The 18,182-nt window shown below is 43.0% G+C and overlaps 1 protein-coding gene across 1 annotated transcript in view; it reads left to right on the top strand.

Annotated features, from left to right (window-relative positions):
- Positions 1-18,182, top strand: part of LOC128640355 (tumor necrosis factor receptor superfamily member 1A) — a gene marked incomplete at its 5' end in the record, with an annotated part of 139,617 nt that overhangs the window by 107,895 nt on the left and 13,540 nt on the right. The window contains 1 exon segment of the mRNA XM_053692852.1: positions 12,797-12,947. Coding sequence (XP_053548827.1) covers positions 12,797-12,947 — 151 coding nt within the window.

The following is an 18,182-nucleotide window of genomic DNA, read 5'->3' as shown; positions in this document are numbered from 1 at the left end:
ATTAAATATATATTATACTCATCGAAACATCGTTAATTTTGAGAGTAGAGCAAATAACAGATAAGCATTGCTCATAAAATTATGCTTATAGCATAAGTATTAACATTTTATAAATTGTATTAATGCTCAATAATTTCGTTTACAGGGAAAAGGTTAGAACGAAATTGTACAAATATTTGATGAGGGATTTCATAAATACGCTATTTGAGAACATTTCATATTCAATTGTACCGCGATCGATGTTGAATGATATAAAGCTATCACCTACAGAGCATGCTTGTCTCATGAACGAGCATGGAAAAGAAAGTCGGCTAATACGGCTTCAACGCATGCGCATAAGACTTGCGTGACGTTGCAAGTAATGGGCTGAAACCCCTGGAGGGGAAAAAGAACATTGGCGGATAGAATTTCATTAGCATGTCAATCAATTTGACAAAATGGCGGGCGGAGGAAAGAATTGTATCGTTTGCTGTTTGAAAGGTAAAATACAGCATTATATAATTTGATCTAAAAAAAATGATGAATTAAACTCTGCCTCTTTTTAAAAATACTATAATATGGCGTAAATGAGTGTTGTCAACTTTACCTTAACTTTAATAAAGGTGTGATTATTTTTGCACTTCTTGTCTCAGTCTGATTCCTGGCACCCTGACATTACGCAAAGGCCATGAATCCTGATGGTGCTAATAATTCACCTTTACCTGCCATCATTTCCAGGATGGATGTACAGGATCACCGCTTGGATCAATTTGCACTAGCCCTGCAAACCCTGCTGACTTGCACTGCACATTTGGACCAAAGTGTCCCGCAAGTTATGGCTGCTCCTGTTTCCGCTGCTGCACCTATGCCTACCAGGAGCATGTCCGGTTCTGCACCTCTACCTCAGCGATATGGAGGCGATCCTATTCAGTGCAGAGGGTTTTTGAACCAGGTGGGTATTTACTTTTAGATGTTACCTCAGGCGTTTTCCTCTGACAGAGCTAAGGTGGGATTTCTCATCTTGTTACTCTCTGACACAGCTCTTGCCTGGGTTAATCCCTGGTGGGAGACTAATAAACCTGTGATTTCAAATTACCCTGAATTTGTGGCCTCCTTTCGAAGGGTATTTGATATTCCGGCTCACTCCTCCTCTGCTGCTAAACGACTCATGTCCATTCAGCAAGGTACAAGATCTGTTGCTCAGTATGCTGAGTCCGTACGCTTGCCGCAGAGGTAGGTTGGAACAATGAAGCCCGCCTTCTTTCATGGGCTCTCTGATGCGATTAAAGATGAAGTTGCTGCCAGAGATTTATCAGAGGATCTTGAGGCATTGGTGTCTTTTTTTATCCTAATTGACATCAGACTCAGAGAGAGGCCCTCTTTCAAGAAGCGCTTGCAGAAGCCTCCTGTTCCGTTGTCTCCTACGTGTTCGTTCCCACCCATGCCTCCCTTTCCTCCCATGCCTCCTGGTCCCGAGTCACCAGGTACTGCTGAGCCGATGCAGTTGGGATTCACACGTCTCTTCGTGGCAGAGAGGGCCTTTAGGAGGAGGGAGGGGCTCTGCCTCTATTGTGGGTTACAGGGCCACCTTTTGAAGTCTTGTCCTACACGGCCGGGAAACGCTCACACCTAAGGTCCTGTTGGGGGGCAGACCTTGGGTGGTTTATCCTCGTCCCCGGAACCGCTTAAGGAGAAACCTTTAGTCACGGTTGTCCTTTCCTGGGTGGACTCCTCCATTGTCACTCAGGCTCTTGTTGACTCCGGTGCTGCGGGCTATTTCATTGACAGTGCTTTTGTATTAAAGCACTCCATTCCTGTTTTGCCTCGGTCCGTTCCGCTTGCTATTGAGGTCATTTATGGCAGATCCCTTCAGCCCGCACTCGTTACTCACGAAACTGCTCCGTTGTCCATGACTGTTGGGGCTCTCCATTTTGAAACCCTCCAGTTCCAGGTAATAAACTCTCCGCTATTTTTGTCATGGTTTAATTATGTGGTCTCCTACCTGTCTGGTAGTAAGAATGTTAGGGCTGATGCCCTCTATCGACAATTTTCGCCTCTGTCCAAGGAGGAGTCTGTACCTACTCCTGTTATACCTCCTGACCATATTTTGGCTACCATACGTGGGGGAGGAGATCCTGGCTGCACAAACCAATGCACCTCCTGAGAAACCTAGTGGTAAGTGTTTTGTTCCTGAGAATCTTCGAACTAAACTTTTGCACACTTACCACTATCCTAAAGCCGCAGGTCATCCAGGCAAGAACCAAATGATTTGGTCTGTCACTCGACAATACTGGTGGCCAGGTCTTCGTTCTGATGTTGCTGCGTATGTTGCCTCCTGCTCAGTTTGTGCACAGAATAAGACTCCTCGATGTCTTCCTGTGGGTCTTCCTCAACCTATTGCTAATGGTGAGCGTCCTTGGACACATCTTTCCATGGACTTCATTGTCGAGCTCCCTGTTTCCAATGGCAATACTGTTATCCTCATAGTGGTTGACCGTTTTTCTAAAATGTCACATTGCATTCCCTTGATGAAGCTGCCTACCGCTTAGGAGCTTGCTTCCGTTTACATGGGTTACCCAAGGAGATAGTGTTGGACCGGGGTAGCCAGTTTGTCTCCAGATTTTGGCGTTCCTTTTGTGCTCAAATGGGGCTCCAGCTTTCCTTCTCCTCTGCATACCACCCTCAATCCAATGGGGCTGCGGAACAGTCTAATCAAGCTCTGGAACAGTTCCTCCATTGCTAGTTCTCAGATCACCACAATAACTGGTCTGAACTGTTACCTTGGGCAGAGTTTGCTCGTAATAGTGCTATTAATGCTTCCTCCAAGTTATCCCCGTTCATGGCGAATTATGGGTTTCAACCATCCTTATTGCCCGATTCATTCATGTCTCAGGGTATTCCGGCTTTGGAGGAGCATCTCCTGCAACTCCGTTCCACGTGGGTGCAGATTCAGGATTGCCTTCATCGTTCTATGCAGCGTCAAAAGTTCCAGGCTGATTGTAGGCGTCTGCCCGCACCTTCCTACCAGGTTGGTGAGAGAGTTTGACTGTCCTCTCGCAACTTGAACCTTTGTGTGCCTTCCAATAAATTGGCTCCCCGTTATGTTGGTCCTTTTTGAATACTCCGACGGGTTAATCCTGTGGCCTACGCTCTTGACCTTCCTCCTGTTATGCGCATCTCCAATGTTTTTCATGTCTCCCTCTTGAAACCATTGGTTTGTAATCAGTTTACCACTGTGTTGCCTCGTCCCCATCCTATCTTTGTTGGCAACCATGAGGAGTATGAGGTCAGCAGCATTATTGACTCTCGTATGTCCAGGGGCCGTGTACAGTATTTGGTTCACTGGAGGGGCTACGGTCCGGAGGAGTGTTCTTTGGTTCCCTCCTCTGATGTTTATGCTCCAGCCCTCCTCCGTGCCTTCCATGCCCATTTCCCCAATAAGCCTTTTGTCCTCCCGAGGGGGAGGAGTTGTTGAGGTGAGGGTACTGTCAGGGTTTTTTCCCTGTTTTGTTTGCCATGTGCTGCTGGCAGCCATTTTACTCACCTCTCTTCCTGACTATGGTGCATTGTGGGGGATGCTGCTCATTTCCTGCACTTCCTTTTATGGCCAGACTGCTGTGCATCAACCGTGTGAGGCAGGATGCTGTCTCAGAATTGTGATGTCATCACTTATTATTTAAAGGGCCTCTGTTCAGTATGCTTTGCTTTTGCGTTGTCTCAGACCTGTTTGTGAGAGTTCCTGTGTATTACCTGGCTGCCTGACGTCCTTCCTGGTTCCTGATCCCTGGCTTGTTCCTGACTCTGCTGTTTTCCTTGTTCCTGATTCCGGCTCATCTGACTATTCGCTTTGGCTCATGACTCGGGTCGTCTGACTACCAGCTCTAGTTTTGAGTCCTGGCTTGTTATTTGACTTGTGGACTTTTTATTATTTTTTGCTATTAATAAAGGTGGGATTATTTTTGCACTTCTCGTCTCAGTCTGATTCCTGACACCCTGACAGATCCACATCACAAGGGGTGGAACAATTGGGCAGATTTTCTGAACAGGTAGACCTTTCTTCCGGGAGTGGGAACTCCATACGGAAGTGTTCTCCAGATTTTTCTTTCGTTTGTTTGTTTTTTCCTCGGGTCATTGCTTGAATCAAGCAGGAGAGGCTTTCGATGATCCTCAGAGCACCGGCTTTGCTTCGTAGGATTTGGTGTGGAGATCTGGTGGACATCTCATCTCTGCCACCTGGGAGACTTCCGTTGAGGAAGGTACTTCTAATTCATGGGCCCCTCCTTCATCCAAGTTTGGTTTATCTGAAACTGACTGCTTGGAGATTGAACAATTAATATTATCCAAGCAATTTTTTTCTAACTTGGTTATTGTGACCATGTCTCAGGCTAGTAAGCCTGTCTCTGGACAATTTGTCCTACGATATGGCGTTAATATCTTTTTTGGTGTGCATCCATGGACTTCTCATGGAGTAGAATTAGGATTCCTGGTATTTTGTCTTTTCTCCAAGAAGGTTTGGAGTAAGGTTTATCGTCTATTTCCCTAATGGGTCAAATCTCTATCGTTATTTATTTTATTTTTAGACATTTGGCGGATGTCCCAGATGTACAATCATTTGGTCAGACCTTGGTTGGGATCGGACCTGTGTTCAATAGGGTTACTTCTCCATGGAGTCTGGATTTAGTTCTCAGAGTTCTTCTAGAGGCTCTGTTTGAGCTTATGCATTCCTTACATATTAAGTTGTTATCTGGGAATGTCTTATTTCTTGTTGCTCTCTGGCATAGCTTAGTTTCCACCACTCCTGGTTGAGAGTTTATCTCTTTCCACGGGTACTGTGCATTTAATGGAGAGTCTCAGAGCTCTCTACATTACAGTATCAGTCTCCTTATCTTATTTTCCATGCAAATAAGGTAGTTCTCCATACTAATTTAGGATTTCTTCCTAAGGTGGTTTTCTGATCGGAACAATACTCAGGAAATTGTTATTCTTTTCTTGTGTCCTAATCCTTCTTTCAGAAGGTAAAGACTATTGCGCAATTTGGACGTGGTCTGTGCTTTCAGGTTTTACCTGCAGGCGACTAAGCACTATCTTCAGTCTTCTTCTTCTTCTTTGTTTGTGGTTTTCTCAAGAAAACGCATGGGACAGAAAGCTACGACTGCTTTCCTTTTCTCTTTGACTGAAGAATATCATATGTTTTGCATATGGGACTGGTGGACAGCAGCCTCCAGGGAGAGCTACGGCTCATTCCACGAGGGCTGTGGCTTCCTCGTGGGCATTCAAGATTGATGCTTCTGTTGAACAGATTTGCAAGGCTAAATCTTGGTCCTCTCTTCACACTTTTTCTAAATTTTACAAATTTGATACCTTGGCTGAGGCTGTTTTTGGGGAGAAGGATTTTTCAAGCAGTGGTGTCTTCCATTTAGGTTCCCTGTCTTGTCCCTCCCGTATCATCCGTGTACTCTAGCTTTGGTATTGTATCCCATAAGTAAGGATGAAATCTGTGGACTCATCGTGTCTTTAAAAAGAAAAGAAAATGTATGCTTAACTGATAAATGTGTTTCTTTTTAGACACAATGAGTCCACAGCCCGCCCTGTTCTCTGAGACTGGTTATTATTTTTTGTAAACTTCAGACACCTCTGCACCTTGGCTTTTCCTTTCTCTTCCTAACTTTGGTCGAATGACTGGAGTGTGAGGGAAGGGAGGAGCTATATATAGCAGCTCTGCTGTGGTGCTCTTTGCCTCCTCCTGCTGACCAGGAGGTGAATATTCCATAAGTAAGGATGAAATCTGTGGACTCATTGTCTAAAAAGAAACAAATTTATCAGGTAAGCATAAATTTTCTTTTATATTTAAAATAAAAAAACGCAACAAGAAAAAATAAATACACATTAATTTATATACAATAGTTAAAAGAATATGCATCATACATAACAATCAATAATATTTTAAAAATTGTACATAAATGCACTATTAACACTATTAACCCCTAAGCTGCCCTAACCTAATCACATACTCAGCCCCCATACAGGTATGGGGGTGGTTAGGAGATTAAAGCATAATCCGCCACCTCCCAACGCTAACTAGAACTAAACTAACATCCCCCCCTCTAAACTAACCCCACTAAGTTACAAAAAATAATAAACTACATTAATCAAAAATGAGTTTAGGATTTTTAAAAAAAAATTAGTTTGATTTTTACAAATATTTTTAACAGGCGGTTTTGAGGTGGCTTGGGTGTTAGGTTAGTTTGCGTTTGTGGGTTATGATGGCATAGGGGTTAATAGTTAGTCAGTGGGTGCAGACATTTGCTAGTGTTAGTGAGAGCATCAGTAAATGCAGGCATGTGCTAGTGTTTGTGAGGGTATCAGTAAATGCAGGCATGTGCTAGTGTTTGTGAGGGTATCAGTAAATGCAGGCATGTGCTAGTGTTTGTGAGAGTACCTGTAGGTGCAGGTATGTGCTAGTGTTTGTGAGAGTATCAGTAGGTGCAGGCATGTGCTAGTGTTTGTGAGAGTACCAGTAGGTGTAGGCATGTGCTAGTGTTTGTGAGAGTATCAGTAGATGTAGGCATGTGCTAGTGTTTGTGAGGGTATCAGTAGGTGCAGGCATGTGCTATTGTTTGTGAGGGTATCAGTAGGTGTAGGCATGTGCTAGTGTTTGTGACAGTACCAGTGGGTGCAGGCATGTGCTAGTGTTTGTGAGAGTACCAGTAGGTGTAGGCATGTGCTAGTGTTTGTGAGAGTATCAGTAGGTGCAGGCATGTGCTATTGTTTGTGAGAGTACCAGTAGGTGTAGGCATGTGCTAGTGTTTGTGAGAGTATCAGTAGGTGCAGGCATGTGCTATTGTTTGTGAGAGTATCAGTAGGTGCAGGCATGTGCTAGTGTTTGTGAGAGTATCAGTAGGTGCAGGTATTTGCTAGTGTTTGTGAGAGTATCAGTAGGTGCAGGCATGTGCTAGTGTTTGTGAGAATGTCAGTAGGCGCAGGCATGTGCTAGTGTTTGTGAGAGTATCAGTAGGTGCAGGCATGTGCTAGTGTTTGTGGGAATATCAGTAGGTGCAGGCATGCGCTATTGTTTGTGAGAGTACCAGTAGGTGTAGGCATGTGCTAGTGTTTGTGAGAGTATCAGTAGGTGCAGGCATGTGCTAGTGTTTGTGAGAGTATCAGTATGTGCAGGCATGTGCTAGTGTTTGTGAGAGTACCATTAGGTGCAGGCACGTGCTAGTGTTTGTGAGAGTACCAGTAGGCGCAGGCATGTGCTAGTGTTTGTGAGAGAACCAGTAGGTGCAGGCATGTGGTAGTGTTTGTGAGAGTATCAGTAGATGCAGGCATGTCCTAGTGTTTGTGACAGTACCAGTAGGTGCAGGCATGTGCTAGTGTTTGTGAAAGTATCAGTAAGTGCAGGCATGTGCTAGTGTTTGTGAGAGTATCAGTAGGTGCAGGCATGTGCTAGTGTTTGTGACAGTACCAGTAGATCCAGGCATGTGCTAGTGTTTGTGAGGGTACCAGTAGGTGCAGGCATGTGCTAGTGTTTGTGAGAGTATCAGTAGGTGCAGGCATGTGCTAGTGTTTGTGAGGGTACCAGTAGGTGCAGGCATGTGCTAGTGTTTGTGAGGGTACCAGTAGGTGCAGGCATGTGCTAGTGTTTGTGAGGGTACCAGTAGATCCAGGCATGTGCTAGTGTTTGTGAGGGTACCAGTAGGTGCAGGCATGTGCTAGTGTTTGTGAGAGTATCAGTAGGTGCAGGCATGTGCTAGTGTTTGTGAGAGTATCAGTAGGTGCAGGCATGTGCTAGTGTTTGTGACAGTACCAGTAGGTGCAGGCATGTGCTAGTGTTTGTGACAGTACCAGTAGGTGCAGGCATGTGCTAGTGTTTGTGAGAGTATCAGTAGGTGCAGACATGTGTTAGTGTTTGTGAGAGTATCAGTAGGTGCAGGCATGTGCTAGTGTTTGTGAGAGTATCAGTAGGTGCAGAAATGTGCTAGTGTTTGTGAGAGTATCAGTAAGTGCAGGCATGTGCTAGTGTTTGTGAGAGTATCAGTAGGTGCAGGCATGTGCTAGTGTTTGTGAGGGTACCAGTAGGTGTAGGCATGTGCTAGTGTTTGTGAGGGTACCAGTAGGTGCAGGCATGTGCTAGTGTTTGTGAGAGTATCAGTAGGTGCATTCATGTGCTAGTGTTTGTGAGAGAATCAGTAGGTGCAGGCATGTGCTAGTGTTTGTGAGAGCACCAGTAGATCCAGGCATGTGCTAGTGTTTGTGAGGGTACCAGTAGGTGCAGGCATGTGCTAGTGTTTGTGAGAGTATCAGTAGGTGCAGGCATGTGCTAGTGTTTGTGAGAGTATCAGTAGGTGCAGGCATGTGCTAGTGTTTGTGACAGTACCAGTAGGTGCAGGCATGTGCTAGTGTTTGTGACAGTACCAGTAGGTGCAGGCATGTGCTAGTGTTTGTGAGAGTATCAGTAGGTGCAGACATGTGTTAGTGTTTGTGAGAGTATCAGTAGGTGCAGGCATGTGCTAGTGTTTGTAAGAGTATCAGTAGGTGCAGGCATGTGCTAGTGTTTGTGAGAGTATCAGTAGGTGCAGGCATGTGCTAGTGTTTGTGAGAGTATCAGTAGGTGCAGACATGTGCTAGTGTTTGTGATAGTATCAGTAGGTGCAGGCATGTGCTAGTGTTTGTGAGAGTATCAGTAGGTGCAGAAATGTGCTAGTGTTTGTGATAGTATCAGTAGGTGCAGGCATGTGCTAGTGTTTGTGAGAGTATCAGTAGGTGCAGGCATGTGCTAGTGTTTGTGAGAGTATCAGTAGGTGCAGACATGTGCTAGTGTTTGTGAGAGTACCAGTAGGTGCAGGCATGTGCTAGTGTTTGTGAGAGTACCAGTAGGTGCAGGCATGTGCTAGTGTTTGTGAGAGTACCAGTAGGTGCAGGCATGTGCTAGTGTTTGTGAGAGTATCAGTAGGTGTAGGCATGTGCTAGTGTTTGTGAGAGTATCAGTAGGTGCAGGCATGTGCTAGTGTTTGTGAGGGTACCAGTAGGTGCAGGCATGTGCTAGTGTTTGTGAGAGTATCAGTAGGTGTAGGCATGTGCTAGTGTTTGTGAGAGTATCAGTAGGTGCAGGCATGTGCTATTGTTTGTGAGAGTATCAGTAGGTTCAGACATGTGCTAGTGTTTGTGAGAGTATCAGTAGGTGCAGGCATGTGCTAGTGTTTGTGAGAGTATCAGTAGGTGTAGGCATGTGCTAGTGTTTGTGAGAGTATCAGTAGGTGTAGGCATGTGCTAGTGTTTGTGAGAGTACCTGTAGGTGCAGGTATGTGCTAGTGTTTGTGAGAGTATCAGTAGGTGCAGGCATGTGCTAGTGTTTGTGAGAGTACCAGTAGGTGTAGGCATGTGCTAGTGTTTGTGAGAGTATCAGTAGATGTAGGCATGTGCTAGTGTTTGTGAGGGTATCAGTAGGTGCAGGCATGTGCTATTGTTTGTGAGGGTATCAGTAGGTGTAGGCATGTGCTAGTGTTTGTGACAGTACCAGTGGGTGCAGGCATGTGCTAGTGTTTGTGAGAGTACCAGTAGGTGTAGGCACGTGCTAGTGTTTGTGAGAGTATCAGTAGGTGCAGGCATGTGCTATTGTTTGTGAGAGTACCAGTAGGTGTAGGCATGTGCTAGTGTTTGTGAGAGTATCAGTAGGTGTAGGCATGTGCTAGTGTTTGTGACAGTACCAGTGGGTGCAGGCATGTGCTAGTGTTTGTGAGAGTACCAGTAGGTGTAGGCACGTGCTAGTGTTTGTGAGAGTATCAGTAGGTGCAGGCATGTGCTATTGTTTGTGAGAGTACCAGTAGGTGCAGGCATGTGCTAGTGTTTGTGAGGGTATCAGTAGGTGCAGGCATGTGCTATTGTTTGTGAGGGTATCAGTAGGTGTAGGCATGTGCTAGTGTTTGTGACAGTACCAGTGGGTGCAGGCATGTGCTAGTGTTTGTGAGAGTACCAGTAGGTGTAGGCACGTGCTAGTGTTTGTGAGAGTATCAGTAGGTGCAGGCATGTGCTATTGTTTGTGAGAGTACCAGTAGGTGTAGGCATGTGCTAGTGTTTGTGAGAGTATCAGTAGGTGCAGGCATGTGCTATTGTTTGTGAGAGTATCAGTAGGTGCAGGCATGTGCTAGTGTTTGTGAGAGTACCTGTACGTGCAGGTATTTGCTAGTGTTTGTGAGAGTATCAGTAGGTGCAGGCATGTGCTAGTGTTTGTGAGAATGTCAATAGGCGCAGGCATGTGCTAGTGTTTGTGAGAGTATCAGTAGGTGCAGGCATGTGCTAGTGTTTGTGAGAGTATCAGTAGGTGCAGGCATGTGCTAGTGTTTGTGAGAGTATCAGTAGGTGCAGGCATGTGCTAGTGTTTGTGAGAGTATCAGTAGGTGCAGGCATGTGCTAGTGTTTGTGAGAGTATCAGTAGGTGCAGGCATGTGCTAGTGTTTGTGAGAGTATCAGTAGGTGCAGGTATTTGCTAGTGTTTGTGAGAGTATCAGTAGGTGCAGGCATGTGCTAGTGTTTGTGAGAATGTCAATAGGCGCAGGCATGTGCTAGTGTTTGTGAGAGTATCAGTAGGTGCAGGCATGTGCTAGTGTTTGTGGGAATATCAGTAGGTGCAGGCATGCGCTATTGTTTGTGAGAGTACCAGTAGGTGTAGGCATGTGCTAGTGTTTGTGAGAGTATCAGTAGGTGCAGGCATGTGCTAGTGTTTGTGAGAGTATCAGTATGTGCAGGCATGTGCTAGTGTTTGTGAGAGTACCAGTAGGTGCAGGCACGTGCTAGTGTTTGTGACAGTACCAGTAGGCGCAGGCATGTGCTAGTGTTTGTGAGAGTACCTGTAGGTGCAGGCATGTGGTAGTGTTTGTGAGAGTATCAGTAGATGCAGGCATGTGCTAGTGTTTGTGAGAGTATCAGTAGGTGTAGGCATGTGCTAGTGTTTGTGAGAGTATCAGTAGGTGTAGGCATGTGCTAGTGTTTGTGAGAGTACCAGTAGGTGCAGGCATGTGCTAGTGTTTGTGAGAGAACCAGTAGGTGCAGGCATGTGGTAGTGTTTGTGAGAGTATCAGTAGGTGCAGGCATGTGGTAGTGTTTGTGAGAGTATCAGTAGGTGTAGGCATGTGCTAGTGTTTGTGAGAGTATCAGTAGGTGCAGGCATGTGCTAGTGTTTGTGAGAGTATCAGTAGGTGCAGGCATGTGCTAGTGTTTGTGAGAGTATCAGTAGGTGCAGGCATGTGCTAGTGTTTGTGAGAGTATCAGTAGGTGTAGGCATGTGCTAGTGTTTGTGAGAGTATCAGTAGGTGCAGGCATGTGCTAGTGTTTGTGAGAGTATCAGTAGGTGTAGGCATGTGCTAGTGTTTGTGAGAGTATCAGTAGGTGTAGGCATGTGCTAGTGTTTGTGAGAGTATCAGTAGGTGCAGAAATGTGCTAGTGTTTGTGAGAGTATCAGTAGGTGCATTCATGTGCTATTGTTTGTGAGAGTATCAGTAGGTGTAGGCATGTGCTAGTGTTTGTGAGAGTATCAGTAGGTGTAGGCATGTGCTAGTGTTTGTAAGAGTATCAGTAGGTGCAGAAATGTGCTAGTGTTTGTGAGAGTATCAGTAGGTGCATTCATGTGCTAGTGTTTGTGAGAGTATCAGTAGGTGTAGGCATGTGCTAGTGTTTGTGAGAGTATCAGTAGGTGCAGAAATGTGCTAGTGTTTGTGAGAGTATCAGTAGGTTCAGACATGTGCTAGTGTTTGTGAGAGTATCAGTAGGTGCAGGCATGTGCTAGTGTTTGTGACAGTACCAGTAGGTGCAGGCATGTGCTAGTGTTTGTGAGAGTATCAGTAGGTGCAGGCATGTGCTAGTGTTTGTGACAGTACCAGTAGGTGTAGGCATGTGCTAGTGTTTGTGAGAGTATCAGTAGGTGTAGGCATGTGCTAGTGTTTGTGAGAGTATCAGTAGGTGCAGAAATGTGCTAGTGTTTGTGAGAGTATCAGTAGGTTCAGACATGTGCTAGTGTTTGTGAGAGTATCAGTAGGTGCAGGCATGTGCTAGTGTTTGTGAGAGTATCAGTAGGTGTAGGCATGTGCTAGTGTTTGTGAGAGTATCAGTAGGTGCAGAAATGTGCTAGTGTTTGTGAGAGTATCAGTAGGTGCAGAAATGTGCTAGTGTTTGTGAGAGTATCAGTAGGTGTAGGCATGTGATAGTGTTTGTGTGTTAGTATGTGTAGCTATGTGATAGTTTTTATGAATGAGAGGAGCTAATTACAGTATAGGGCTGTTCTTAAAGGGACAGTCAACTCCAGAACTATTATGGTTTAAAAAAATAGATAATCCCTTTATTACCCATTCCCCAGTTTTGCATAACCAACATGGTTATATTAATACACCTTTTACCTCTGTGATTAAGTTGTATCTATGCCTCTGCAGACTGCCCCCGGCCCCCATTATCTCAGTTCTTTTATCAGACTTGCATTATAGCCAATTAGTGAAGACTCTTAAATAACTCCTCAGGATTGAGCACAGTGTTATCTATATGACACACATGAACAAGTAGTATCTAACTGTCAAAATGCACTGAGATAAGAGGCAGTTTAACGGCTTAGAAATTAGCATATTAGCCTACCTAGGTTTAGCTTTCCACAAAGAATACCAAGAGAGCAAAGCAAATTTGTTTAAACTTGCATGCCCTATCTGAATCATAAAAGTTTAATTTTGATTAGACTGTCCCTTTAAGAGAGCTTTAGTGTGTCCTTTGGTTTTATGTTTTCAATAATTATGTAATGTTAACATATTTTGCAACTGATCTGTCATCTTCTTGCCAGATTATATATTCCCACGGAATGGAACCCACAGACAAGACAAACCTATACCAAATGACACCTGAGGGATTTGCTAATGAGTACAGTGTGCCATCGTCTACCCTTCTTCCACTACCAGACGTCACACCAGCACCTCAAGCTCAGAAGTTACAGAGTAAGTTCATGGAAATATCTTTTAGGTGGGGCGTATGGGCAACTAGTGAGGGATTAATGGATAGGTTGTAAAAATACTTTACAAGATATACAGAGATTTCTATGGGGCCGGAGGGGGAGATTACTACTGGGGAACTCTATAGGGAGTGTGGTGCAATATCTAGTGTGATAAAGTGTACCTGTATGAAACAATATAGTGAGTGGGGGGCTCTATAGGGAGTGCGGTGCAATATCTAGTGTGATAGAGTGTACCTGTATGAAACAATATAGTGAGTGGGGGTCTCTATAGGGAGTACGGTGCAATATCTAGTGTGATAGAGTGTACATGTATGAAACAATATAGTGAGTGGGGGGCTCTATAGGGAGTGCGGTGCAATATCTAGTGTGATAGAGTGTACATGTATGAAACAATATAGTGACTAACCACTTGGGCGACGGCCGGAAGGGGCGGAGCTGCACGGACGCTGCGTGTGGTAGCGCTCTGGTTGGGAGTGAGCGCGTAACAAGCCCCGAGTGCTCCGAGGATTCGACTCGACAAGCCGGACCTTTAGGCGAGCTGCCTGGTACCCGCAATAAGAGCGGGAAGCTTGGATCCCGACGGAGGGTGAGCAAAACGGCCGCCACTTAACAGGCGCAACAGCCGACCCACGACCCGGGTCACCTCTTGGAGGAACAGTGCTCCTGAGTGGAGAGACGACTATAAGTGGCAAAGAGATAAGTATGCCTACAAAACCGGAGAGCCAACAAGCAATTCCAAAGTAAGGTACTTTTACTGTTTATTATCTGGAAGATCCGGTGTGGGGGGAACGAAGAATAAGGGAGACAAGACAAGGTCAAGGTCAGATATGCACTTGTGATAATGCGTACTGGGGAATAGGAAACGAATTGTTGGAACATTGGTCAAGGTTGGAGGTCCCAAATAAGTCAAGGCCTGTCTATGTATGGACAATCAGCGTAATAAGCCCCCCCTACATGTAACAACATATTGATACAAGCAGTGTCCCCCCCACGAAGAGTAACATATACAATTTAAGGCGACTAGGAGAGATTTAACAGTCGTATTGTTTGCATATGGTATCAAGGTACTTATTGCTTAAGCGAAGCAGTGCTGCAGCAGTAGCGCTGGGAGTAAGAAAAGTTGGTCACTATAGCTGTCGCCAGCCAGGTACCGCAAGGTGGGTGAAGCCCTGGCGGAGCAGGAAAGTGAGGAATATAATCTCTCTATTTTTTATCCGGTGTTTCCCTGGGTTAATGGATAAGGGCTACATTGATCTTGGCTTATACTCAGGCGGTTATAAATCAAAAATAACTGGCGAGTGGAAGAGGAGACATATAGGCTTATGAACGTTATTGAATACTGCCAGTCTAAGACTTTGTTACTGATCTAGTGAAAGAGGGGCTATATAAGACTATAAGAGCTGTTGAATGCTACCAGTCCAAGGTTTTATTATCTGTCCAGGCAGGAGCCTATAGCAAAAAAAAAAAAGAAAGAAAAAAAAGGAAAAGAGAAAAAGAGGAAAAGAAGGAAAGGAAAGAAAAAAGAAAAGAAAAGAGGCAGTTATAAATAAAGAGAAACACCTGCAGCTTGCTGCGCCTATTACCAGAAAGGCTCTTTATAGAGACTGTTGAAAACTAATTATAAGAACTATTTGTAAAGAATTGATCTACTCAGAGCACTTTAAGAGCTATAAATTAAGTTATACCCAATTTTTTTCTTTTTTTGTGGCAAGACATGAAGCGCTAGGTTCTCATAGTATTGTAATAGGCTAAGATTTTAATGCTATATAAATGCAATAAGTTAAGAAAATGTTAAGAAAGTTAAATGTCTAACTGTGGTCAGATAAAACCGTTGAAAGAATATACTTAATAATAGTTTATAAAGACCTGCTTGTAAACTTGTCAGACACTGGGTATATAAGGAAAAAGAAATATATCGATATCCATAGATAAATGATTGTTTCTAAAAATACAGACAATTGTTTCTTGATGCAGAATTAGGCATTACCACAGTCAGTCACACTTCATACGAATAGAGTGTTAATACACCTTTAGAATTTACCCTTCACATTCCAACCACTTCCCTCCCTTTGTCCTTTTTCCCCTTTTTTTCCACCCTCTGTCTGTCCACCCACGTGGATTGTTTAGGCCACCACTAGGCCCTGCTTAGTTTAAAATACCCATACACACACATATGGAAAGATTTGTCACCATTAAAAATAAATCACTGGCAATGCCACCAAAAGGGAAAGAAAAAAAAACGCCAAAAAGAAACAGCTTAGATACAGAGAATAGAAGCTTGTTAGAAACATCAAATATGCAGATAATGGAGTCCCAGGATTTAGTAAAGCAACTATCAGATATTATGTTGCCCCAATTTGACCAGGTAAAGAGGGACATTTCAGAGTTTAGTTCAGAAGTTAAACAGTTTTCAGAGAGGTTACAAGAAGCAGAAATTAGAATATCTGACCTAGAAGACACGAATGTTAAACATGAAGCTAAATTAGCGGAACAATCTAGCCAAATACATATGCTCCAAAACAAGGTCGAGGAATTAGAGGACCGAGCTAGACGAAGTAATGTCAGAATTATAGGACTCCCAGAGACAGAGGAATTTCAGGACTTAATACACTTTACGGCAATACAGCTACCCCTAGGATTAGGTATGCAAATCCCCCCACAAGGGATACAGGTTGAAAGAGCGCACAGAGTAGGTAGCGCCAGAACTTACACGGACGGTAGGGTTAAGATTAGACCAGTTATTGTCAAGTACTTGAACTTTCAAGATAAAGCCATGATTATGAGTCAATATAGGAAAAAATTCCCAGTAAAGATAGGAGAGTATAACATTTTGCTTTTCCAAGATTTTTCAGTAGAAACGTCTAAAAAAACGTAAGGAAATGGTACCTATTTGTACAAGCTTAATTAAATTAGGCCTGAAAGCCTCAATTATATATCCAGCCAAAATCAAAATTTTTAACGAACAAGGAAACGTTCTATTGAATAGTTACGAAGAAGCGAAAGATTTCCTATACTCTAGACAGATTTCTCAGTAACAGAGCACAGCAGAAAGTACCCTTAAAAGGATACTAACCAGGTTCTAAATAAGAATAAAGATGGCGAGGATGAATAGTGTTGATGTCATGGCTAATAGGTTAGAACCTCCAAGAGAAGTTATGTTTACAGTTTTAGCTGAGCAAAGGTGTTCTCAGCACTTTGGGGCGATACGGAGAAGGTTTTCTCTGTACCGGGTTTTTATATTATGTATGGTTTCTTGTTTATTGTGTTTTATGTTGTTTTTTTTTTGTTTTTTTTTCTCCTGTTTCTTCCTTGCTCTTACCTATGGACCCCCCTCTCTATTCCCCCCCCCCCCCCCCCCTTTTTTTTTTTTTTTTTTTTTTTTTCTTCTCTCCTTTCTTTGTTCTGCTCCTCTCTAGCAATACGCGATTGGGTACACTAGACTATTTGACTATTTGATGGCTGAACAAGTATATTTGATTATTATTTGATGGCTGAACAAGTAAAGGTAATATCATGGAATGTGGGAGGGATTTCCTCTTTATGGAAACGGAAAAATATTCTGAAACAATGTAAAAAAAATAATGCAGACATAATTATGCTTCAAGAGACACACCTAAAACAACAGGAACTAGATAAACTTAAAGTAGGATGGGTAGAGGAGGTGATTGCAACGCCTTGCACGACAAGAAAAAGAGGTGTAGCAATTATATTAAATAAAAAATTAGAGTACAAAATTATGGAGAAGGAATTAGATTCAGAAGGAAGGTTTGCAATCTTACATATTATAGCATATAATAGACCTCTGATCCTATGCAATATCTATGGCCCGAATAGCCTAGACAAAACTTTCTGGAATAAGATTCAAGTCAAACTAATGAAATATGGTACACAGAACATAATACTGGGAGGCGATCTAAACATGGTGATGTATCCAACATTGGATAGGTTGAAACCCTCTAGGAATAGTAATAGCCGAGCAGAAACCAAAATACTTAAGAATTTATGTAAGAATTTAAGACTTAAAGATATCTGGAGAATCCAGAACCCAGATGTAAAATGTTTCTCTTGTATATCACACAGCCATAAAACTATGTCCAGGATAGATGCTTTCTTGATTTCGGAAAATTTATTAGGTACAGAAATATCAACAGATATCAAAGAAGTAGTAATATCAGACCATGCGATTGTCGTTTTAAACTTTAAATTCAAGGGGGCTAAAAGAGACCCAGGAAAGTTTTTTTTTCCTACATACTTAAGCACAAATGTTCAATTTAAGGGCTGGTTAAAAAGAAAATGGCAGGAATATTTTTACTACAATAAGGAATATGAAAATAATTACGAAATTTTTTGGGAGGCCTGTAAAGCATTCATTAGAGGGGAAATCAAGGCGTACTTAGTTAAAAATAAGCGGATAGCACAACAGAAAGAGTTACAGCTAGCAGGGCAAGTACGCAATTGCTATAATGCGTTTCTAAGTGATAGATCAGGGACACGCTGGGATAAATATATAAGGGCCAAAACAGGAAGAGACACTTTTCTTATGCAAAAATCAAGACAAGAAGATATTAGGACAAGGGCGTTTTTTTATAGACATAGTGGTAGGGCTGGTAAATTTTTGGCAAATCTAGTAAAAGCTAAGAAGAAGAAACGGGCTATAGAGACGATTAGAAAGGGAGCAGAGAGATTGACCAATATTAAAGAAATAAACGAGTATGTATATGAATTCTATCAAAAGCTATATACAAAGGATAAGATTAATTTGGAAGCTAAAACAAAGTTCTGGGACAAAATCAGATTACCAAAGTTAGATAAACAAGACCTAGATGTGCTAAATAGACCTATATCACAAGAAGAAATAAGAATAGCAATAAATAAAACAGCGAGTAACAAGGCCCCCGGGCCAGATCAGATCCCGATAGAACTATATAAAATTTTGCAGGAAGAAATAATCCCTACGTTAGAAGGCCTTTTCAATAAAATATATATCAATAACAATATGCAGTCTAAATTTTTTACAACTTCAACAATTTCATTAGTCTTGAAAAAAGGTAAGAACCCCGAAGAGATGGGTTCTTATAGACCCATCTCACTGTTAAATAACGACTATAAACTGCTTATGAGTATAATTGCCCAAAGATTAAAAAAAATGATGGCACCACTAATACATAAAGATCAAGTCGGCTTTATGCCCAATAGGACTTCCACAACCAATCTGAGG

The sequence above is a fragment of the Bombina bombina genome, chromosome 9, assembly GCF_027579735.1.
Source record: "Bombina bombina isolate aBomBom1 chromosome 9, aBomBom1.pri, whole genome shotgun sequence".
In the NCBI taxonomy this organism is placed as follows: Eukaryota; Metazoa; Chordata; class Amphibia; order Anura; family Bombinatoridae; genus Bombina; species Bombina bombina.
Note: the sequence above shows the minus strand (reverse complement) of the source record. Positions and strands in the feature narration are given on the sequence as shown.